This window comes from Blennius ocellaris (assembly GCF_963422515.1).
Source record: "Blennius ocellaris genome assembly, chromosome: 15".
Classification (NCBI taxonomy): Eukaryota; Metazoa; Chordata; class Actinopteri; order Blenniiformes; family Blenniidae; genus Blennius; species Blennius ocellaris.
The window spans coordinates 14,285,642-14,308,441 of record NC_137664.1 but is presented as its reverse complement, the minus strand read 5'-3'; the positions used below and the strand labels follow the sequence as shown (position 1 = coordinate 14,308,441).

The following is a 22,800-nucleotide window of genomic DNA, read 5'->3' as shown; positions in this document are numbered from 1 at the left end:
ACATTTTCAATAGCTGAGCATGCCGAAGCATAGTGTAGTTAAAGGAATGCTATAAACAAACAATTTTCTAAATATACTAGATGATCTATGTTGATGGATATGTGGATGGATATGCTCTTGATGCATAATTTAAATTATATTGATCTATGTAAGATTGCAAATAGGGCTACACAATATATGTATTGCAAATATGCAATGCATTTGAAATCTCCATATCACAATTGCAATACATGCTCTCATGTTGAATCATGTTCTATATGTTAAAATATTTGCATGAACAGATGGAACTATACTGCTGGAGATTGTGGTGATTGTGTTGCACTTACGTTATATCTTATCTGGTGGCAACAGGCACCAAGTCATCAATACTCCAATATTCTCCAATAGTCAATACTTATATAATTATCATTTAACTAATACATTTAAGTTCTCCATTCATACACATTCATTCAGACAGTGCAACCCTTCAAGATACATGTTCACACCCAAACAACTACATAACAATATATCAACATCCATCTTTGTACAGTATTTTTTTTATCATGTAAAACAAACCCATATAGAATCATCATCGACCTTCATCCCTATACTTGCTGACAATGATCAGTCTGATCCTTTGTTTTAAACAGTCTCATGCTTGGCTATTGTTTCAGTCTCAAAATGCCTTGTATACATATTTTTTGGACTTCGGGAGGAAGTTGGAGTATCCAGATAAAACCCACGTAAATACAGAGACAACATCCAAACTCCACATAGAAAAGGCCCTTAAGTCTGGAATCCAATGAGGGACCTCTTTGCTGGAGGAAAAGGGTGATCATCACCACATTCCAATGCAACCTGTGTCGTCAAACCAACAGCTCACTGATCATAAAGTGGCTGGGCTTAAGCTCTCGCTTTCACAACTGCGTGACCCCTCCAAAATTGTCTCATAATAATCAAATATGCAGACATAGCATTGTTTTACACCATATAAATAATTTGCAGTTATTGTTTATTATGCATTGAGGATCTTTTTTTGATTCATCTTTATTTGTTTGCAGTATTTTGTTTCGAGTATCCCATGGTGTAATTGAATCAAAGTTATTTGAAGAGAAATGAAGATGAAGATTTATGCTACATCTGAAAGACACCAATAAATATGATACATACGTTTGTGCACAGCTGTTAGAACATCCACAGTGGAATTAGTCATTTCAACATTTCTTTTGGTTTGGAATATTTGGGATATGAATAGATATATTGAAACAATTGACACAAAAAATACTCTATCTACACATACATCATTTTATCTTTTTTTTTTTCAATAGAGTTAAATATTTCACTTTTTAAGTTTTACTTTTATCTTACACTCACAGCCAAGGTTATACTTCATTAGTTGTTTCCTGTCTTGGAAAGGAATGGTAAATCTGAAGGGTCTCTTGCCTCGGAGGTGTGAAGGAGGCCCTGTTTTTCCTTGTGGCAGGGCCTCTTGTGGGGGGGTAGAGGATGGCGGCTGTGTGCAGGGGGTTGTGTACTGAGAGGAAGAGGGTTAATCATGTTTGCAACAGGACAGGCTTCCCCTTGAAGTGGGAGACAGTGGTAGGAAGTGTTCAGATTTATGGTGCTCCGTAGCCGTCCGTTGTAGCCGCCTTCACCGTGGCAGTTGACCAGCAGACAGAAGGGGAGAGTGTGAGAGGCGCTGTAAATCACAGCGAGAGTGTGGCTCAGACACACACACACACACACGCACACACACGCACACACACACACACACACACACACACACACACACACACACACACACACACACACACACACACACACACACACACACACACAAACACAGTCAGCACCGTGCTCGCAGTTCACAAGCAGATAATATGTGAAGGAAGGGCGGACCTCCAGTAGTCTGCTGACAAGATAGAGCTGTTTTTATGGATGAAAAGTTCTGGAAATGTGTTTTTCTTTCCATGTTTTGCTTGATTTTTCTTCAACTTTATATCCACCGCGGATTGTGTAAGCTACACCAAACTTCACTGAAGAACTTTCACTTGTGCCAAGGCCACACAGAGGTTTACATTTTTAAGTCTCAATAATAAAACATGTTTCAGGAGTTTAGTGTGCAGCTGGAGCCAGACCTGCATCAAACATATTATACACATAATGACAGTCAGTTGTCTTGATTGGCTCAGGGTCAACGGGCTTTTTTTTTTTTTTTTTTTGGGTGAAGGCCAAAATCTTTTCAGGGAAAATGTTAGTCGTACTCCTCATTTTGTTATTTGTCTAATTGCTGCTGGTTGGTTTAAAAAAAAAAAAAAAAAAAGCCAATGATTTACTGTCAATCTACCTGCTTCAAGTTAACAGACCATTTAATTTGCAGTAGCCAGTTCTTATCAGTCCCATAGATATGAAGGCAGTGGGAGTCTCCCACACTTCTTTGTTGGTTAAGTTGGCTGTAATCAAGATTTATGAATGAAGAACAGCCCTGAACAAATATAGATGACATTTTTCATTCAATTTGATCACTGAAATGAGCTGTGATTCGACAAAAGACAGATTTAAGTTGAGGTTGTCTAAAAAAAATTGCCCCCATAAAAACAACAAAAAAAGTTCCCAAGTTGTTGATGAGTTATGAAAGAAAGCTTCACATTGTGGTGATACACATTTATCGCTATTATCCAATACGTTTCCCCCTTTGGAATCAAGAGTGTAAAATATTCTCTGAACGCTGTAAAAAATGAAGGCGATAAATACAATTAGGGCAACATGAGCTCCTGTGAGGAGGGTTAACACTGACAAATAGCCTCATTGGTTCTCTCTCTATCCCCTGCGTTAAGTGGGCCACACACATGAAATAAACCCTCGCAGTGCGATCTCCACGGGCCACCTTTCAAGCGCAGGAAAAATGACTTTGATTTTGTCAAATGAAAATATATTAACTCCATCAGTGTTTGAGTCTCATTTGACTCACTGAGGTTTATTATTAGCAGCGGTCTCTTGCGGGTGTGTGTGTTTGTGCGAGACTGTCAGCGCTGCTCGGTAGGTGAGTGTGCAGGAAGCCACAGAAGAGGTGTCCTGTTACTCCACTTCACTCTAATGTTCCTCTCACTGAAATGACTCTCTGTCCCTTTTCAAGCACCGTTGAGTCTATTTCCTTCGCAGGCGGTCTGGGGATCGCTTAACGTGCAGCATGCCGCATCGTTGCGAGCGTGTGTTTGTGTGTGCAAAGAAGGAAGAGGCGTGGAGCCGCTTGCAGCCTCAACCTGAAACCAAGCCGGATCATCTGAGATTGATGGTTTCAGCAGATGGGGGTGTTCTCTTGTCGTACTTGCGCTGCCGTGCCCACGTGGACTTTGGCCTGGTTGGACCATCCATCCTCCGTGCTGCACGGCTGTGAGCCCCCCACCCCCTTCGCTTGAACGTGTGCTGTGCCCTGTGTGTACACAAGATCTCTGGCCTCGGCGGGGGAGTGTTTACCCAGCTGAAGTCCAACAGTGTCGCACTCTCTCCCAGCTGTACTGTACAGTCGAGAAGGGAACTCACTCAGGACAAATCAAGTGACTGATATGTGCAGGCTCCTCTGAGCGTTACAGCCCATTAAATGTTAAAACATGCCATTTGAAAAGTTTTACACTTGTTTTTACCATTTACTACTGGCGCTATGTCTTACATCCTATACCATAGTTGTTAGGAAAGGGGGAAAAAATTTAAATAAAAGAATATACAGTAGTTTATCATATTAGACAAAGCTGAGCAGATTCTCTGTGGTGTAAATCTCTAATGCCTGTTTCGTCTAAGTTTAGGATGCAGGCCTCTTTATTTGGCAAAATATTTACGTATTAAGAAAGCTTGTTCTGGCTCATCTTAGAAATGTTTTGCCAGCTCCCATGCCAACATGTACATATGCAGCAAATGAACCAGATCCTGCCAGTCAAGGATTGGACTACACAGCCACAGCAAGCACTGCAATCCAACTACAGACTAATCCATGATGCAGCGTTGTGGTTGGACTGATATGTCATTTAAAAAAAAAAAAAAGAAAGAAAAGAAAAGGAATCCAGTTGGAATCCAATTTTTCAAATTAAAGTTCCAAATGGTAAGCATGTAATGAATAACATAATTGTAAACACATATTTGAGATATGTTATAAATAATAACCGAAAAGGGAAAATATCCATATAAATTAAGGAGTCAAAATCCAGTGTCTCAAACGAACTTATTGTATTTCTTTAAAAGCTCTAATGTAATTTGAAGTTTAAAGTCAAAATGTTCTGGTCAAGCTGAATTGCAAATTCCCTGTAATTAGCCAAAATGTTGGCAAAGAAAATTGACATATCAAATAAAATGATTTTGTTTTAGAAAAATTGCTCTTTCAATTGTCTTAATATTTCATTTTTTTATATACTGTACCAGAATAATGTCTTCTTTTTTAAAATGTCTATATTGTCATTTACATTCAGACACAGTCTTAAGATTAGAAATGATCCTCGAGAAAACCCCAGTTTGGATGCTGGTCTTTTGTTCTCCAATTGATGATTCTGCTGTATTTTGAACACAGACTTGTACATCTGTGTGGAAACAGGCTTGAAGTAGACAATAGACATTATTAAACTCAGGTGCTTGACAAGAAAACAGATCATGTGGTTGTATTCCAGGTTTCTGCACACAGAGATAAGACTCCAGTCTTCCATTCGGTTTTGAAGGACTGTTGAAGGAAAATAGACATCCTGAAGGTGACACTTCATACGTCTTTGGTTCAGGGTTTGGATGATTACAAAAAAAAGGGTGTTCAGTTATTTTCTCAGAACATAATCTAATTTCTTTTCAGGCATTTTCCAGCAGAGAAGAATAAAAAGCCATTGTGAACATTTAAATCAGTTGCATTCATCCTCAAGCCGAGAGAAAACAAAAAGAGCAATTTGACTACACCTTCAACCCTTTCTGTGGCCGTATTTCACCCTCTCAATCTGTCAGCTCTGGCGGCTCAGTGGCTCCATCATGGTGCAATAACGCTGGACTCAATCGCAGGTACGAAGATGATGCTCTTCAGGGAGGGTGATTCTCCCCTCTGTGATAAAACCAGTTCTGCCAAGGGCTGTCGAGATTTATCGCTGTGTCTGTTTGAATGTAGCCAATTCCACTTTAATATGATATTAAAGAATGATGCATGCCTGAGCTTCAGACGATCCCATCAAGGGAGTCTCATCTGCCTATGGCAGCATTCAAAACCCCAGCTTGAAGAGTCAGTGATACAGCTGATGTAATGTTTAGTATTGATAACAGCCCATAGCAGAATATGCTCAGCTCTTCTTCTTTTTTTTTTTGTTTTAAACTACATTTTCTTGGCCTGGTGCCTGGATTCTCTCCCTGCATCAGTTGGATTTAATGGACAGACATCCACAAAGCTCTTATCTACCCTTGTGAAATGAACTGTATCTGTAGAAATGGAGGAGCACAAGCTTAAAGACTTGTATATGGGGTAAAATGTGCATTGTATGTATGCCATTGGAAACCGGAAAATATTTCTGAAATGTGTCTTTGGTAGGTTGATATGTTCATGTTTGTTTTGGGGATTCAAAGAATGACATAGTGGAAAATATAGAGGCTTTCAGTGAAATGGCTTGTGAATGTCTTGTGAGTGGCTTTGTCCTATTTGGTCATCTTTGTTTTTCTTTTCTGCTGGTTTCAAACTTGTGTTATGTAGAGTACCATATGGACCCTGATCTGCATCCACGGTGATCAATCTGGCCTAAATTGTTGAGCACCTTGTTTTAACTGTTTTGTGGGTCATAGTCGGTCCATAGTGACAGACGGCTTCGAGTCACCAACTCACTGAGGAAACGTGTTTTAGATTCCAGGACGTATCCCAAGGAAAACAGCATAGTTATGAGGAAGTGAACACACGCTCTCTCTAAGAATCTGTCCTTCCAGCTTGCTTGTTTTCCAGACAAGATAGCAGAGAGCATGTATCTGCCTCACTGTGTGTGGTGCTGCTTCTTCCTGCCCCTGTGTGCGTCTCCAGCGTTTGGTGTGTCAGCTCTTGTTGATTTCCGCAGGGGAAGTTGCCTCAGTGCTATCCTCAGACAAAAGCCCTGACCCCGGGGGTTAAGGAATGTGAACTCGGGGCTGTGACGATCAAGACCTTCCCTTGGGGCAGACAATGCTGAACACCTACGCAGAATGGCCTAATGAGCTCAAAATCCTCAATCAAGTAGTCACATTTAAGTGGAATCAGATTTGAAAAGAACATGGCACTGCTGCCTGGAGAGAACCACGTCAGCTTTTGTTTCAACAAGAATACTCCTGTGATTTTGTAACATGCGACATTGGGGTTCGAGTCACTTTGTAGGAAATAATTGAATTCTGACATTTGGAAAACTGTACAGGGAAATGGGTTTTTGATCCGTTTAAATCAATGTAGCCATTGATCCCTCAAAACAGACCAATGGAAGGCTTGGAAATGTAGCATAGTGCGTGTCTTATGTTTAAAGAGTTGATGAAATCTTAGCAAACATTCTGGAAAAAGTCTCAAATGACTTCTGAGGTATTTCACTCAATTCAAGCGATCCGATTAATTTATAATGCGCCAGCGAGTGTCAGAACGGAAAAGTTCATCCTTTCAGATTTCATCTCATTCAGTGCAAGCCAGCTGTTTTGGAAAATGATTTTCCTTTTATTTTCCTTTAATTTCAGTACAGACTTTTTTTTGTTTACATACATCGTATGTAGACGTGTTCATTTGGAAAGTTTGAAGAGATTCGACAGTGAGTATGTGAACCATGCAGACCAAGAGGTTTCAAAACCCCACCCACACAAAGATGGGTTTATTGGTATCCACATGTTTGTTTGTTTGTTTTTTTGGTTATGTTTTTGTTTTTAATCAGACGCGTGTCACACAAAGCAGGCAGATGGGAGAAGAGAATAGTTTTGGGGGTTTTTGTGTGTGTTTTTTGGTTGTTTTTTTTAATTGGCTCATACAATGGTTCTCACTGGAAATGTATCTTGGACATCATAGCTCTGCCTCTTGTTTAACCTCCATCATGTTTCTGTTTTTGATGTCTGCATTACAAGTCTGGTACTTTTGTGTACCATTTTTGTTTCTGTGTGGACTAGCTATAATGCCAGACTGTTAAAAATGTGTTTCAATTTTGTTTTTTGTTTTTTTAAATGACAACATATTTTGGTAACTGTTTATTCAGAATGTGACAGCCTATACATACACAAGTTTCTTTTGGGTTTTTTTCACCCAGGAGTGTTGCAATATAAATTGGATTTGCTCTGATTGGCAATATTTTCAATCCAGAAATCTGAAAAAATGAAATAAAAGTAATTTTACGGTTTTACACAGTAAATAGTGATAGCTAGCACTGGCTAATATAATTAATGTTATGATAGTTTGACTTTCATGTAATTATTTCTTAGTCGTATGACAATATAAAAAGTACAAACTGCAAAAATCAAATCTCTATTTTGAGATGCATCTACTTTGTGTGGGGTCTCTTAACTCCATGATTGGTTCAACTCACCCAGCCTATAACTTAGCATTCAAATTGCTTATTGTGTGTTTACCCAACTATTAAAAGGAAGAAAAATAATCATACCCCATATCTTTGTGTACATTCCTCATGGCTGGAAACCATTGTCATTGCCAATGAAAGGAGGCCATAATAACTTTTACGAATGAGCCTGTTGTGAATGGTCAAAGTACAAAGGAGACCAAAAGGCCCTTGTCTCATTTATCACCCACTTTAAGAGAGGGAGAGAGATGAGGAGGAGGAGGCGGTGGGGGAAGAGGAGGAGGAGGGGTGTGTGTGTGTGCTGTCAAAGCAACCATAGCAGTGTATCGTAACAGCGGTGGTCTCACATCCCCTGAGGCCCAAACACATTGCAGTGGAGAAACAGAAACAGAAAGGTTAGAAGCAAAAGAACGGAGCCAAGAAGATATCGCAATATTAGAGGGAAGTGTGGAGTCGAAGCCTTTGGGAGCAGAGGTGTGAGCTATGAAGGAGAGCCAAAACAGCCTCCAGAGAATTTGACTGGATGGGGGTGAAAGGTCAGCATGCTATTAATCATGGCCCAAGTTGAGGATTAAATGTCTTTGTGTTGTGAGAGGTTGAGAGAATTGGTGAAGGAATCAGCCTGTTTAAGGTGTGAGTAAAGACTGTGTCTGTTTTATATTACAAAGCAAAGTCCCCTGCAGGCAAAACAAGCTCCCGAACCAACCTAAAACGTCCAGTCTCTCACCCGCCAATGAGTTTTTGCCCAACTGATTGTCTCATTTAAGGTTATCACTCTCACATCTGATTGATCCGTTTACATTGACAAGGTATAAAATTACTTTTTCCCTCTCAAAAACATGAATAGAGATTATATGGTGATATTATTATATTATAATAATCAATTATCTTTGATTCTAAGTGACTGCCACTTGTTCTTTTATTATGGAAAGTGAAAAAAACTCAAACTTTCCACTGTACAGGGACTGTGTAATATTTATTTTGAATGTGTTTCATTATGTTTGAAAAAAAAAAAGGTCACACTGTAACTTTTGCATTAATGCTGAAATAATGTTCTTGTTTTGTACCACTTAAGCTGCTTAGGTTTCAGTTGAACAGCTTACCAACTCTGCTGAAAAATCACATGTTAAAGAGAACTAAGTATCCATGCAGACACTTTCAACCTATTATGATTCTTGGCAGTGGAAAGCGAAGAAGTCATACTCTACATCTTTACAAAAACAACAAAAAAAAAGACTTAGCAGAGGCAACAAAAGCAATATGAAGATATATTAACACAAAACTATTAAAAAGTGTCCACGAGCCTTCGTTGCTGTCACTTTTGAATACCCCCTTGACCCTAACATTATATGGACCCGCTCCTGATCAAAAGATAATCATCCATTTTATCTCTTCTACCATCTGTACATCTATAAAACACACACACACTACACACCCTCTTTCACACATGCGCACACACCTTGAATCGGTGCCCAGTCAGATTACATTTTTCTCTCTTTTTTTTTTCCTGCACAACTGCCTTTGATCTTTGATGTGCCATGCATTGCATTAATTATGTATCTCGCCTCAGTACAAATGTGGCGAACACCTTCAAGTTTCTAATAGGAGTAGGCTCATCACTGGGGCCTTGAGGGTGGCTGGAGGAGGTGTGAGCGATACCCTACATCACTCCTGTATGCTCTGCATAGGGAAACATGCAAAGCTCTCCTCCATGCCAGGTGTTCTCCTGTAATCTGGACCTAGAAGGAGAAATTGTTGTCTTGTTCAGTGTTGAGGGATCGAGTGTTCAACTTGTTTTGATCAGAACAAGGCGTGTGTGACACTAATCAAACAAACTTGCATGGTCCAAACAATACAATCACAAAAATATAAGAAATGATCGACATTGGTGTGAGAAAGAATTATGCAAATGAGCATGCTGGTGCTTGCTGCAATTATAGCCCAAGGGCAGGTTTTGTAAATCTGCCCCAAGCTTGTGTATGCATGTGCAATAAATTTATAGTTTTTATTTCTCCACATTTATGCGAATCACAGCACAAATTCAAAAACATGAGCAGACATTTTTTGGAGAGGTTCTGGGCGAAACATTGAAGTTTCTGTTTTGTTTTACACAATCCCAAGATGCGCACACATGACTGATATTAAGCTGCGATACCCAATTTAATTTTGGATGCGATTCCGATCTGATGGGTCATCAGATCTCTGAAACAATTTAAAAAAAAAAAAAAAAAACTTCCAGGAACCCTTTGACTTGCCACATCTGTCAATTGACACCAGCCTCAACTCAATATCTGGGTAGCTACTGCCTGGAATCTGCTGGAATGTGCTGGAATGTGCTGCTCCGTGAGCAGATAACTATGAAAATAAATACATGACAAGTAGATGCCAGCTCATCCAAACCCAAAGAAAACCTTGAAAACTGTCCAGCTTCCCTTTAAAGCTTTGAGTGTCAATGTTCAATTGCTGTCTGCTTATTTATTTGACTACAAGGTCTAGATTATATTTTAAGTAAAAAATGACTACGTTGGACTACATTTATCTAAACATAAATGCTCTTACAAGTTTAAGAAAGAAAAAAAAAACTTATAATAAATAAGTAAGAGATCAAAGTAATGCCAGTACCCATTTGTGTTGTTTCTTTTGGAGGGAATCACAATTTGCTATGACGATTACTAGCTGTCCAAGTGTCTATTCATTAAACATAATAAATCTGGATTAACAGGGGTTTATTACAAAGGGGTTCCTGTTTCTTTGAAACATTACAATAATTCTAAATAGCCAAAATGCGTCTCAAACGACATTTCAAATGAGGAAACAGATCGACTGCCACATCCTCTTTTCTTAAAACTGTGTTTAACACTGCAAGTAACAAACATGCACACAAAAAAAGCAACTCATATCAGTAATTAGTATTTTATGTGTTTGTTTTGTACATCTTTGTTTTTTGCAAGTAGGGTAAGACTTTCCCATGTGCGGGAGTCAATGGTATGTTGCTTTGTGGAGGTCAATACTGGTAATATTGAAAAAATTAGTAGTGTTGATAATTGGGGGAATGGACTTGGCTGCACTTAAGTACATTTCACTGGTTTTGCAGTTTCAAAGCAGTTTACACTATTCAGCAAACGCACTCTCCGGTGGTGACGGCTGCCACACCAAGTGCTTAATCGGGAGCAATTTCGTGTCTTGCCCAAGGACACTTCAACAGAGCGAGACGGGGAATCGTCTTAAGGCTTTGAAACTTTAAGACCTTTACCAAGTGAGCCATAGTCGCCCTAAAGTTGTAGTTGTCTTTACTAAATGTAGAGATTACACGATGTCAGAGAGTTTGCCTAGTTTTTATGACGATCTGAAATGTGTGACTTTCTCCCAGAAATCTACCATTTAGGTGAGGAATGGGTTTTTTTCTTGGAAAAGGCGCCAATGCAATTTCCCACAAAACCTCAAAAACACTGTGTGGCAGAACTGGATCGGCTCATTTCTCCAGTGGTGAGCAAAGACAGTTGAAAAATCTTTGTGCTGAGCCAACAGCCCTGGTTCAACACATGTGACCAGGTTAAAATAACAAGAGATAAGCACTGAAAAGGAGTAGGTAGCTGCTGCTCAGCTGGAAGGGCTCAAACCCCTACCTCGAGGAAAGGTGCAGACGTCTAACGGCCTGGGATGAAATGCACAATTGCTTTTGTTTTGTGTATGCGTGTTTGGGAGATTTGAAAGTTATCAAGACGCCTGCAGCTCCGATGTGTGGCGTCGCTGCAGCCGCGGCGCGCGTCGGTGGGAGTACCCCCTGCAATGGTCCCTTTTGCAGAGCAGATCCAGTAGTTGGAGTTGTTGTACAGAGAGAGAGAGAGAGAGAGAGAGAGAGAGAGAGAGAGGGGAGAGGAGTGTGAGCGCAGCAGCTGAGTGAGCAAACAGAGGTAGAAACATTAGGTTATCTTCTGAGGCGATCACACACACCGACCTGTCACTTTTGCCGCTCAGAGCCGACTGTTTGCGTGAGAGATCCCCGGGCGGCAGAGGAAGAGAGGCAGAGAGGAAGAGAGAGACAGAGAGCGGCAGCGGCGGCAGCTGCGCTCCGGTCCGGGTCTGGTCTGCCTGAACGAGCCGCCCCGTGAGGAAAAACTCCCAAACGCGATAGTCTCAGCTGGCATGAGCTAACCTACCGAGTCGGACATGGAAACCAAACCATTCCTGTCATTGGGTAAGTTTGTTTGTTTAATGACAAAGCCTTTCGCTGCTGGTTTTGATAGCACTTTCCCCCCTTTCTCGGGACGTTTGTGTGAAACGTGTCCTCCTGTTTCTTTCTTTTTTTTTTTTTTTGACAGCGCATGGAGCGAGTTGCCCAAACACGTTTATATTTTTGGGGCGCTTGTTTACGCGCTCCGGTTGATTTTGTCTTCCACAGTTTTTTTTTGTTTTTTTGTTTTTATTCTCGTGCAGTTCCAATGAAACCAGAGCCTCATATACGTCCGCCGTGTTGCATATCTAATGCAGCCATTTGAGCTGATGACATTTGGCTTTGATACGGAGTGACACCGCTGCGCTCCGCGCGCAGGAGGCTGCGCCGCGCCGCGCCGCGTTTACCTACTTGTCCCAACTTTGCACATTTCTGCACACATTTTTCTAAACGTTGCGTAAGTTAAAGTGTTATCCGAGGTGAAGCTGTGCGTTCACGTGTTAGAAGCAGCCGCAAACGAGCAGCACGCATATGCACTCGAAAAACCACCAAAACCTTTTTGGTTATGTTGTTTTGCGTAAAAGTGCGCGCACATACGTTCAGCCTATAAATTAAAGTGACGTGGCGATTAAGTGAAGACAGATCGAAATGCTCAAAAAAAAAAACCAAAAAACTTTGACTAAACACTTTTTGTTTTTGTTTTTTCACGTGTTCTTGTTAAACTTTAAGCTAAATGTAATTATTTATTTGCAAGTTAGGTGGAAATCTTGCACGTTTTTTTGTTTTTGTTTTTTGATAGCCTTCCCATGCATTGAGTACAGTGTGTGCAGGAGTTAGTTTGCTTTATGTCCCTGTGGTTGCGTACAGGTGATACAGGTGTGTGAGAACTTCAAGAAGACATGAGACTTGTTGAGTTTAGGGCAAATATCTGCTTTTGGGAACAAATCATTTTACATTTCACCCCTGGCGTTTTTGCTCCCAGAAGTAGCCCTTTGTAGGAAATCTATAAAGACATCTGTGGGGTTTTAAAAAGAGCCACTCACTACAGTATATGTTAGCAAAAAACAATTTCCTGATATATTTTAGTCTTCTAATTTTATAATTTTTATTTTATATTAAACTGTTTTAATTCCCATCTTAAACAGACATGAGGACAGGCCCACTGTAAATCATTAATGTCAATAGCTACTGTAAGTTTGTGCAAAGTGAACAATGTGGACCCTTGTCCCCTTGCAGCAGAGATCAGTCCAGAGCTGCCCCCCCTTCTCTTTCCCTCCTTATTGTGTCTGTTGCTCTTTCATGGGGGCGTCATGTTACACCTCTACACATATCATCAGCTGCCCCTGGACGCACCGAGGAGATTCACAGGGACTTCTGAGATGCCGGTGCACTCTTTTCTTCTGTTACAGCACCCCCCCCCCCCCCCCCCCCCCTCCTTCCTCCTCTGTTCTGCTTGCTGACACCGTCGCCACAACGCCCTTCATGTGGCTTCCCAGAAAAACGCTTTAAACCACCAGCGTTACTCGTACACACTGACAGGCTGTTATTACAGGTGCAACGTATTGTGTGTCCACGCTGAAAGTGATTCAAGTTCCAGTCCGCCGCGGAAATGTGCTCTTGAGTAGCGGCCCATGACGGCATATGTCTAGAGAGAGTGAAGTCTTATCTGCAAGTGGCTGGTGTATGGCTAAACACTTAGCTGTTTAAATGAGCAGGAGCACTTTTACCATCTCTTTTTTTTTTTTCTCCCTCCTCACTCTGAGCCACACCACATGCTGTATCAGCAGCTTTTTCATTGCCCATAGCCCTAATCTGCCGCTCTTTAAATCACTATTTATATTTAAACTTGCTCCAGCAAGGGTTCCACTCCGGCTTCTTATTGTTAATTGGCCACTTCAAGGACGTCGCTATCTGCAAAGTCCTTGAATTTATCGATTACCCGCTTACTCAGTGTAATTATCTGTCGAGCTGCATTAGAAATTCTGACATGCAACTGTTTGAACTGACACAGAGTACATTTTTACAGTTATAGATCGCTTGTTGGCCGTGATGACGACACCACTCCTTTGGCACCGTGCGCTCTGTACACTGATGTGCTTCCCGATCCCACTATCCCTTCCCACTTCTTGCCTGACATTAAGCTATGAAGACTGAAGCGATGACATTGAAAGGAGAGTGTGTCCTTTTGTCAGGGAGTTATGAGGCTGAACGTGACAGTCTGTCAGTGAAATAAACAGTGTGGCTCTGACAGGATGGGAGAGTTTTAGAATAGCGTTGAGCTGAAAAGCTTTTTAAATTTGTTTTGTCAACTGTCGAGTTTCTATTTGTTTGATTATTTTTGGCAAGCATGTTCGCATTTAGCGTGAACGAATGTTGCACATGTCTGGTTTTATTGGTTGAATTGATTTTCTTTTTTCTTTTCTAACCTTTATGCATATCAGGAGTCTCGGGATGTCATTCTGACTGTAAGGCACACATGAACAGATTCCGGCATATTAGATAAGATTAGCTGGAGCACAGGCAAACAAACGTGAAATCTATACTCGTTAGTTGTAACAGTTTGGAATAATTTTGATTATTCTTTCCCATGTGAGAATATTTTTATATACGTCTTCAATTCATGAAAGAGTTAAAAACGTGGCAATTAAAAAAAACAAACAATTAATTTAAATATGCAGTTTTTGTAATTTATGTCTTTCTGACTTAATACTTAGTTACTGAGTTACCAAGTTACCAAAACTCAAAAAAAGGCCTCAAATGTGCCGTAAAGATGACAACCATCATATAATCTCTGATGGGCGCGACGTGTGTCTGATGTGTGTAGTATTAAAGACACATTTATTGCTTAACTCCAACCCTTTCAAGTTTTTTCTTCATATATACCCGATAATCTAAACCTGTTACATGCTTTCATTTTCTGCCGCGCTACACAACAGATAACAGAAATGGAGAGAAATGTTAGTTTTAAGTGGTGCTGACTTCATCCGCAAGAGGAAATGTCAACTGTACAATTGTTTAAAAAAGTTGGATGTGCTTTATTTTAAACCTCGCAGACACCCGTTTTGAAAATCAATGAAGTTCATGGTCTTTGATGAGAAATGGTGTGTGCGGGGGGGGGGGGTTTCTAAAGAGTACATTCCTCCTCTGGCAGTAACTCAGGAACAAAGGTAATTCTGCTGGGGTGCATGTACGTGCGTTGGTGGAGTTACACAGCCAAAAAGCATTTGGCCAAGTTTGTCTTTTACGGCCCGTTCAGTTTTGTGTTCCCGATGTGATGCTACCCCCCCCCCCCCCCCCCTTGAGAAAAGGGGCTGCAGCTGTCATTTTTATTGGAGGAGTTTTATAGCGAGACTTAATGGCTTAAAGTGACAGCTCTCATTCCCTCGCTTTTCTCCCCCCCCCCTCAGTCTCACCCACGAGGCCTTTAACTCAAGCAAATCAAAGAAAATTTGCTCGCCTTGGATGTGCCCACCCTAAACTTTCCCACCCTTCACCCACGCCGTCATCCAAGCCAAGCTAATATGAGAGAAAAGCTGATTTATGCTCAATTATGAACTCGGCGTGAGCTTGTAGATGGGAGTGTTATTTATTTTCATGCTCGTGAAATGTCTGCTCTGCAGCATTAATTATTCTTCATGACTTAGAAGAAGCAGTGCCGGGTTCACGTGAGCCAGTGCAGCAGATTTCAGCCCGTCGTGTTCGCCTCTTCTCTCCTCTGCAGCCTTGCTCTTGTTTGTGTTCCAAACATAGTAGGAATCAGAAAGTGCTGGAAGGCTCTCCGATGCACGTGTCGTGGTGAGACTCAAAGGCTCGTTAATTATTTGCGTAAGGCACTCCTGGCTCGCAGGAGGTCTTTATTGATAACGGCCACACTGAACTTTGCACCGCAGACCTTGACCTTTGCTCCCTATAGGCTCCATCATTCCAGGAATTTGCCGTGGGCGTCCAGTCTGTTGTTTAAAGCATTTAAAGACAGTAGCTCGTCGTTTGCTTCTTTGATTGTCTCCCTTTGGTTGGATATTTCTCCCAACCTGTGGTTCATGGTGAAGCACTTCAGGGCTGAGAGCAGCCTCCACAGGTTGTGAGAGTCCAAGGTGAAGTGCTCATTGCTTCATTGTCGTTTCTTCACGAGATGTATTCAATTTCCAAGTAGGAAAGAAACGGCAAACAGCGGCTTACAATTAAACGGGTTACTATCACACTTACCAATCCAATCCAAGCCAGTATGTGACTACTGCACGTACAAAAAAAAATTAAAACCTCACAGTGGGCACAGTATTCACCGGGCTTGTGTGGGTTATGTCGGCAAAAACAAGGCAGTGCGTTGGAGGCTTCTCCGTCTTTTATAAGGATGGAGTCTGAAGTGTGGTTGCATTTTTTTTTTTTAAAGCGTGCTGAGGTAACCTTGATTGAAGATGGATTTCTTGTTGGGAGAGCACACAGAAAGAAAATCTCAGCTAAAGAAAACACGTCTATACCCAGTGGGCAAAGTTGAAGCCGCTTATCCTTCAGCTAGCTATGTTACGAGTCGGTTCGTATACATCGTGTGAAGGCTTCCCGCACCACACATTTTTACTTTATTTATCTCTGTCTGTCTGTCTGTCTGTCTGTCTGTCTGTCTGTCTGTCTGTCTGTCTGTCTGTCTGTCTGTCTGTCTGTCTGTCTGTCTGTCTGTCTGTCTGTCTGTCTGTCTGTCTGTCTGTCTGTCTGTCTATCTGTCTATCTATCTATCTATCTATCTATCTATCTATCTATCTATCTATCTATCTATCTATCTATCTATCTATCTATCTATCTATCTATCTATCTATCTATCTATCTATCTATCTATCTGTCTATACACTAAACATATTATATGGTAGTAATAGTAGTATAACCGGTTTTCGAATAGTAAAACATCAGTGTGCATATTAGTGCTTCTTGAGCGTTTTCAATGTACTGGAAAGGATGATCGTTTTACTAGCGACATTTGTGATAATAGCATTTTTATACTGTTACATCTCCATTTACATCATTGAAATAAGATGAGGGATTGTACTTTATAGCTCAAAGCAGGGAATTGTTTAATATTATTTATGGCATGTTTGATTTTTCAAAGCACTAAATACTTAGTTTGCGTCGATTGAATTATATATGTATATATATGTATATATATATATATTTTTTTATTTTATTTTTTTAAGGTAGAAAAGGTTGGCTCTTGCTCTGAACAATTCTCACGACTCAGTGATTGACTTGTCCAAGCACCATTGGTCTCAGGGTCTATTGCAGGTCCTCAGAGTGTCTGAATAGCTTTTCTGTCGGCTGCGTTATTCAGGGTGCGTACAGTCACTCGTTTGAAGTGGAAACTTACTCTCTGCAGGGATTTGACCAGATCGCACTTATAATACGTACGAGAGGAAGGTCGTTTCGCCCTACTCCAGCCAAGAACTCTCTTTCCCTCCGTTCAGCACTTCCTTGCAGTGCGCATCATAGAACAAGACCAGGAGAGTCGGAGAAAGTTGATCCAGACAGAAAGCGAGAGGAAAAGACATTTGTGGGGGGTGGACGCTGTGATTTTGTTGTGAAATGTCATTGCAGCTGAAGACAAGAGTTGTAAGAGGCTAACGACCCTTGTTTCTCCTCCCCAATCCTCCAGTTTGCATGTTTTCAGTAATAGAAACTAATGTAAGGTCTTTTTATATGTTTGCGTAAAACTGTCTTGGCCTTTTGGCAGTTATGATGTGTTTATAATTACGTTATGAGCATATAGGCTTTGATGGGATTCTGCAAGGGAGGCGTTGCAAATTGTAATTGTAATTGGCTCCAATGAGAACCCCATATGCAAGAAAAGATTTATTTTGAACTCGTAAAATTAATGGAAAATAGCCTCATTTTTTCTTTCTATTTTTATACGCCACTTGCACATGATGCGTGGCAGAAGCAAGATTAGACTACAGTGGATCACCTCTTTGTACATGGTAATAATATGTATTTGTTACACTGGTTGAAGTATCATTAGTGTGGAACATGATCAAAAGCTGGAATGATGCGTTTGATGTTTGCGCTCCCTGCAAAGAAAAGAAAAAGAATGAGATTATGGACTCCAACTGTGAGCTTGTTTTTCTAAAACTGTATGCTCAGGTGTGTATACACACACACACACACACACACACACACACACAGTCTCCTACCTGTCTTTTTTTTTTTTTTTTTTTTTACAGCACGTGTACAAGTTTCATCAATGCTGTATGTGTGTATACATGTAAACACCCGCCGCTGTGGCAGAAACAGAGCGAGGTAATTAAGACGCTGCTCTCTCACAGCTCCTTCTCGAGGTCACAAGCAACTCGAGGAGGTGTCCCAGTGTTCCCCACGCCCTTCTCCTGCCCTCCTCTTTACTCGCCATCACCACCACCACTGTGACTGCTGTTACGTTTGTCTATCACCTCGCCAGATGCAGGGGATGGGGGGATGGGGGGATATGAGAAGGTGGTGGGCTTTCATGCACTTCTGGCCGCACGGCCTCGGAAATCCCACAGCATGCAAACATCTTGGTGATGTTCTGTGTGTGCATGACTGACTCTATGTGTGTGAGTGAGTGAGCGAGCATGGTGGGATGTTTGGATGTAAGCAGAAGGCGTCAGTTTTTAGAGTGAAGAGTGAGCGTGAGGTACATTTCCAGTCGCGTGACATCAAATGCATATATTGACGACTCAAGTGTCTGTTTCACAACACATTTTAGAATGTACACACAACTTTGTTTAAAGCTACTTTGTTAAAAACTCCCCAAAGCTTCATGCATACTTACATCAAAAGAAAAACTAGGAAGAGCTGTTTTGAGTCTTTGCGTTCATTGTTAAAACATCTCTTTGTCTTTGCCAAATAATTGTCCTGAAATAATATTGTAGTATTCTCCAGATCTAATTCCATGCCATTCTTTCATTATAAAATCATCCGACGATTGCTTATGTATTCAGCATTTCATAAATATGGATCCAACAGAAATGTTCTCTTCTATTTCAAAGCCCCTGCCATTGATGCCAGATACAGAATGAGTTTTCAATTTGAAAAGAGTCTTCTCTGCACCAACATCAACAGCATAAACAGGTTCAGATATCATTTGTAGTTAGAAAGGTGATTGCATAGTGAAAATGTCAATCAAACCTTGAACATGCACACCCTAATTTGAACGGTTTTCACAATAAATACAGAATCAGTCTTGACACCTCGCTCACTGGGCTTATAGGTTTCGAGCACAGTTAGGCTCCCAGTGTGTTCTGTTCAGTGGGAAACGGGTCCAAAGGACTCTTTGAGTGTTGAAGGTTACCAAATACTGTTATTCGGCAGAACAAATATCAAAGCACAAATACATGTACATTATCTACCTCTGGGCATGCAGAAATATTAATTTGAGGTGAATCGATAAATCAAAACACCATATGAGAAAAAAAAAAATGTTCAAAGCGCATTTAGGATATGATGACAATGAGAATGTGTGAAATCACTGAAAATGTTGATTCAACCAGTTTTGACAATATAGATGTGGATTGAAAATGTAAAATGAAGCTAAAATGTCCCCAAAATAGCTGCTTAGGTAAAGTACAGAACCCTGAAAACTCAATTTTTATTCCTCTTATTGAAGTAGATACTTGCACTTGTCCAGAAATGCGATGTGACCCCAATGAGTTTCTCTCACACCATCACATTTGAAACCAGACCTGAATTAAAGTTGAAATGTAGTCGTTTCATTTTCAGAGGAAAGTGCAAATTTGCTTTGAGCACGCACACACACCTAGAAAATGAACTTATTTTAGAACAGCCATAATTTAAATCAGACCTGGACAGAATAAGACTATGTGGCCTGTGGGCACAAACACAGGTAGCTCATAATAGCTGGTGACTCACTTCTTGAAAGGGTGTGTTTTTAAACTCTCCACATTTTCAGGCGTCCTGTGGATGTGACTGTCATCTCTGTAACTTCGAAACACACCCATTAGCCAAGAACAAGCTCTACTTTGCCTTGTGTTAGTCAGAAAAACCTGGCATTATCATAGGCTGTAACATTCCCACAATAACAAAAAACCTTCCCAGTGCATTTTCAGAAGCTCAACTTGAACAAGGCATCGCTTATTTGTACCCATTAGCACAGCCAGCGTTATGTAAGCCAAGGTGCTGAGGTATATCTGGAAGGAATTAAGTTGTAATAATAGCATCGATTCATTGAAGGAGTAACGTAATATTAGTTCTGATGAGATCATATTCAGCCTCACATATTCTAAAGTGTGTTGGGAAACCTTTCTTGTTCAAACAATTTCCTGTTGCTACTTTTTCCTTCTTGGAAAAAAAAAAGAAGTCATATATCGTTTAAATTTTGAATGGCTTAAAAGCTGTAGCAAGTACTTATGTGTTTCAAATATTGGGATAATATATAACAATTGCAAATTTTGCAGAACATGCATGGAAATTATGGCCAAGTTGAAAAAACTTTTGCAGTAAACACCACATGTCCTATTTCTATAGTGACCGCTGTCCTCTGCATACTTTTCAATGCATTCCAGGCTTTGTATTGTGACATATGTCTCTCCTGTTCACTCGGGACCACAATGACAGATTACAATATGAAGATACCTCAACAGTTGCTTCCACAAGGCTCGGATTTGATCTTCTCCTCTGCTTCTTTGCAGAGGAAAGAAGCTCCTGCTGAGGTCGACAGTAGATGATGTGCGGGCTGAGTGTTTTCACATTGTACAAGTGAGATTTCTCACATAAAATACCATAAAATGTCGGCAAACAATTTGCAGACGCGTGTGAAAGAGCAATATCAGTTGTTTTTGAAGTTATGCCAACTTGCAAAGAAAAGATCTGAAAGTCTTTGAGAAAGTTTCTTATCTTTTCTTTATGTTCTTTTTCCCACAATACGTTATGGGTTCCGGTTCAACTTTCATGAAAGTCCTTTACGCCACCGTTAAGAAATGAAAGGTTGTGACTGCAATTACGACAAACAAAAGCTCCATCACGGGTAACAGGCAAATGGTCAGGATTACTGATGAGATGCAGGATATGCAGGGATATTAAACAGGATTGACACAGGTTAGCTCAGATTAAACACGGAGCCTACTTTTGCTTTTGTCAAACAAGTTCTCGCTTTCACGTTACGTTAACGAATCATCACGCGTGAGGGGACATGAGAGGAGAAAGGAGGATTAAATGAGAGATAACAGGGTTCCTCTGTGGGTTTTTCTCCCGCCTGCAGAAGTGAAAGAGCGATTAACCGTTTGTTGACGCCCGCAGGTCTGAAGCGCATTGGTACATCCGCCCAGACCACGGCCTCTCGGCCTCCACGTGCACACACACACACACACACACACACACGCACACACACACCTGCATGCTTGCAAAAGCACATGCACAAACAGTCTGTATTGAAGTCTGGAGGGCTTTGTCACCTATGGTTAGACACCTCGGTGCGGCCGTCTGGTTTCTGGAATGTTCTCAACTGGAGGAAGGTGGAGGGGTGTTAAGAGCGGAGGGGGAGGGACTGTCTATCTGGAAAAACGACACAGCACTCGTGATAGAGACACATGAACATACTATACCAATTAGTTCACCTTAAATAGCTTTGAGAAAAATGGAAAGGAAAAATATTTCATATCTGCTTGTGCTGTTTGAGTGACATGTCATTGAGGACACTGACACGGTTGTTACCTCCTTTTCTCGGTGACACTTTTTTTTCCTTTTATTATTATAATCTATTTTAACATTTTATTGTCCCATAAGGGTAATTTACTTTGCAGACAGGCCTTGCAATAAAATCGCACAGGCCAGCCATTCAATACAGAACAATAAGGCCACATAATATTGGACAACCATGAAACACATTGTAAATTGTTCCAACATAAAACCCATCTTGGACCATGGTGAGACCAGAGCGCAGGGTCTACTTATTTTTTCTTGTTAAGTGAGCACCACTGCTTAGTCACTCAAAGTAGGAGGAATGAATGAATGAATTCAAAAGGCACATTAACCGGTTACTGAGTTAAAAGCTCTTTCTCGTCGACTGTGGAACTTAATGTGCTTAATAGACTGAAAAAAAACCAACCAAAAAAAAAAAAAAAAAACGCTCACATTGTGCCACCGAGGAGAATTCTAAATGGATTACGTGCAGCACTTTTTTTTTTTTTTTTTTTTTATCACCGCTTCAGCTCTGTACTTTTTACACATAATTGATCAAGAACATTGCTTGTGCTATTTAAGAGAAGAAAGTTGAGCGACCAGGTTTACCCAACAGTCAGACAGACGCAGGCGTGCAGGTGCCGGTCATGTCTTTGTCATCAGCACTCTTACATACCAAAGTGCTGACAGTTACTGCCTGCTCCAACGGCTCTGACAAGTTCAAGTGTCACAATTACGGTGCTTTCTACTGTTTGAGCCCAGAACGGGGAAACAGGAGATTACTGCAGATGAAGTGGAGCTGCTGTTGTTAGTAGTACAGTTGTAGTATTGAGCTGAGCCGCTTTGTTTGCAGTGTTTGTGTCTGCAGCTTACAGCCATGTATTATTAGTTTTATTCAGATCAGACTGGCGAGAGCAAATTAAAGCAAATTACACAAGAACGACAGTTGATACTCTTTTGCGCAACTAGTAGATTTGACTAACAGATGCACATTCATGATGAGGAATTTCACCTGTAACTGTTTGACTATGAAAAAGATTCCTACTTAAACAATAACAATTCCACCCCGAGGTTACAGCTTCAGATGGGCTCAACTGTACCAAGAGCATAAAACTGGAATGAGCAGTTGGATGAGCTTTTATTGGAGTTCATTCATTATTGCAGTTTGATCATTAACTTAAAATCTGAATTTGATCATAAAGACTCACTGCTGAATGTTCTGAAATAACTCAATAGCCACATGTGTATGCGTAATGAGTTTCTGTGAACACTTGAGCATGCATATGAGTCATTTAGGCCTGAAAGTATTTATGATATCAATAAATTACCCTTTATTTATATTTTGGCTTGTTTGCTCGAGTGAACAAGTGACGAAAGCAGAGAGTAGCTACTGGAAAACGCCGTGTAACTGATGACGAAAAGCGGTTGCTCACAGCTTCTCGCAACATGTGTGTGCACGTCTGCTTAGATGTGCCA

At 40.7% G+C, this 22,800-nt stretch overlaps 1 protein-coding gene across 1 annotated transcript in view; it reads left to right on the top strand.

Moving 5' to 3' along the window:
- The first annotated feature begins 11,380 nt into the window (after positions 1-11,380).
- Positions 11,381-22,800, top strand: part of rxraa (retinoid X receptor, alpha a) — a 123,556-nt gene continuing 112,136 nt past the window's right edge. Inside the window, exon 1 of the mRNA XM_080510132.1 lies at positions 11,381-11,694. Coding sequence (XP_080366258.1) covers positions 11,667-11,694 — 28 coding nt within the window. The 5' untranslated portion in view covers positions 11,381-11,666. The remainder of the gene's footprint in view (positions 11,695-22,800) is intronic.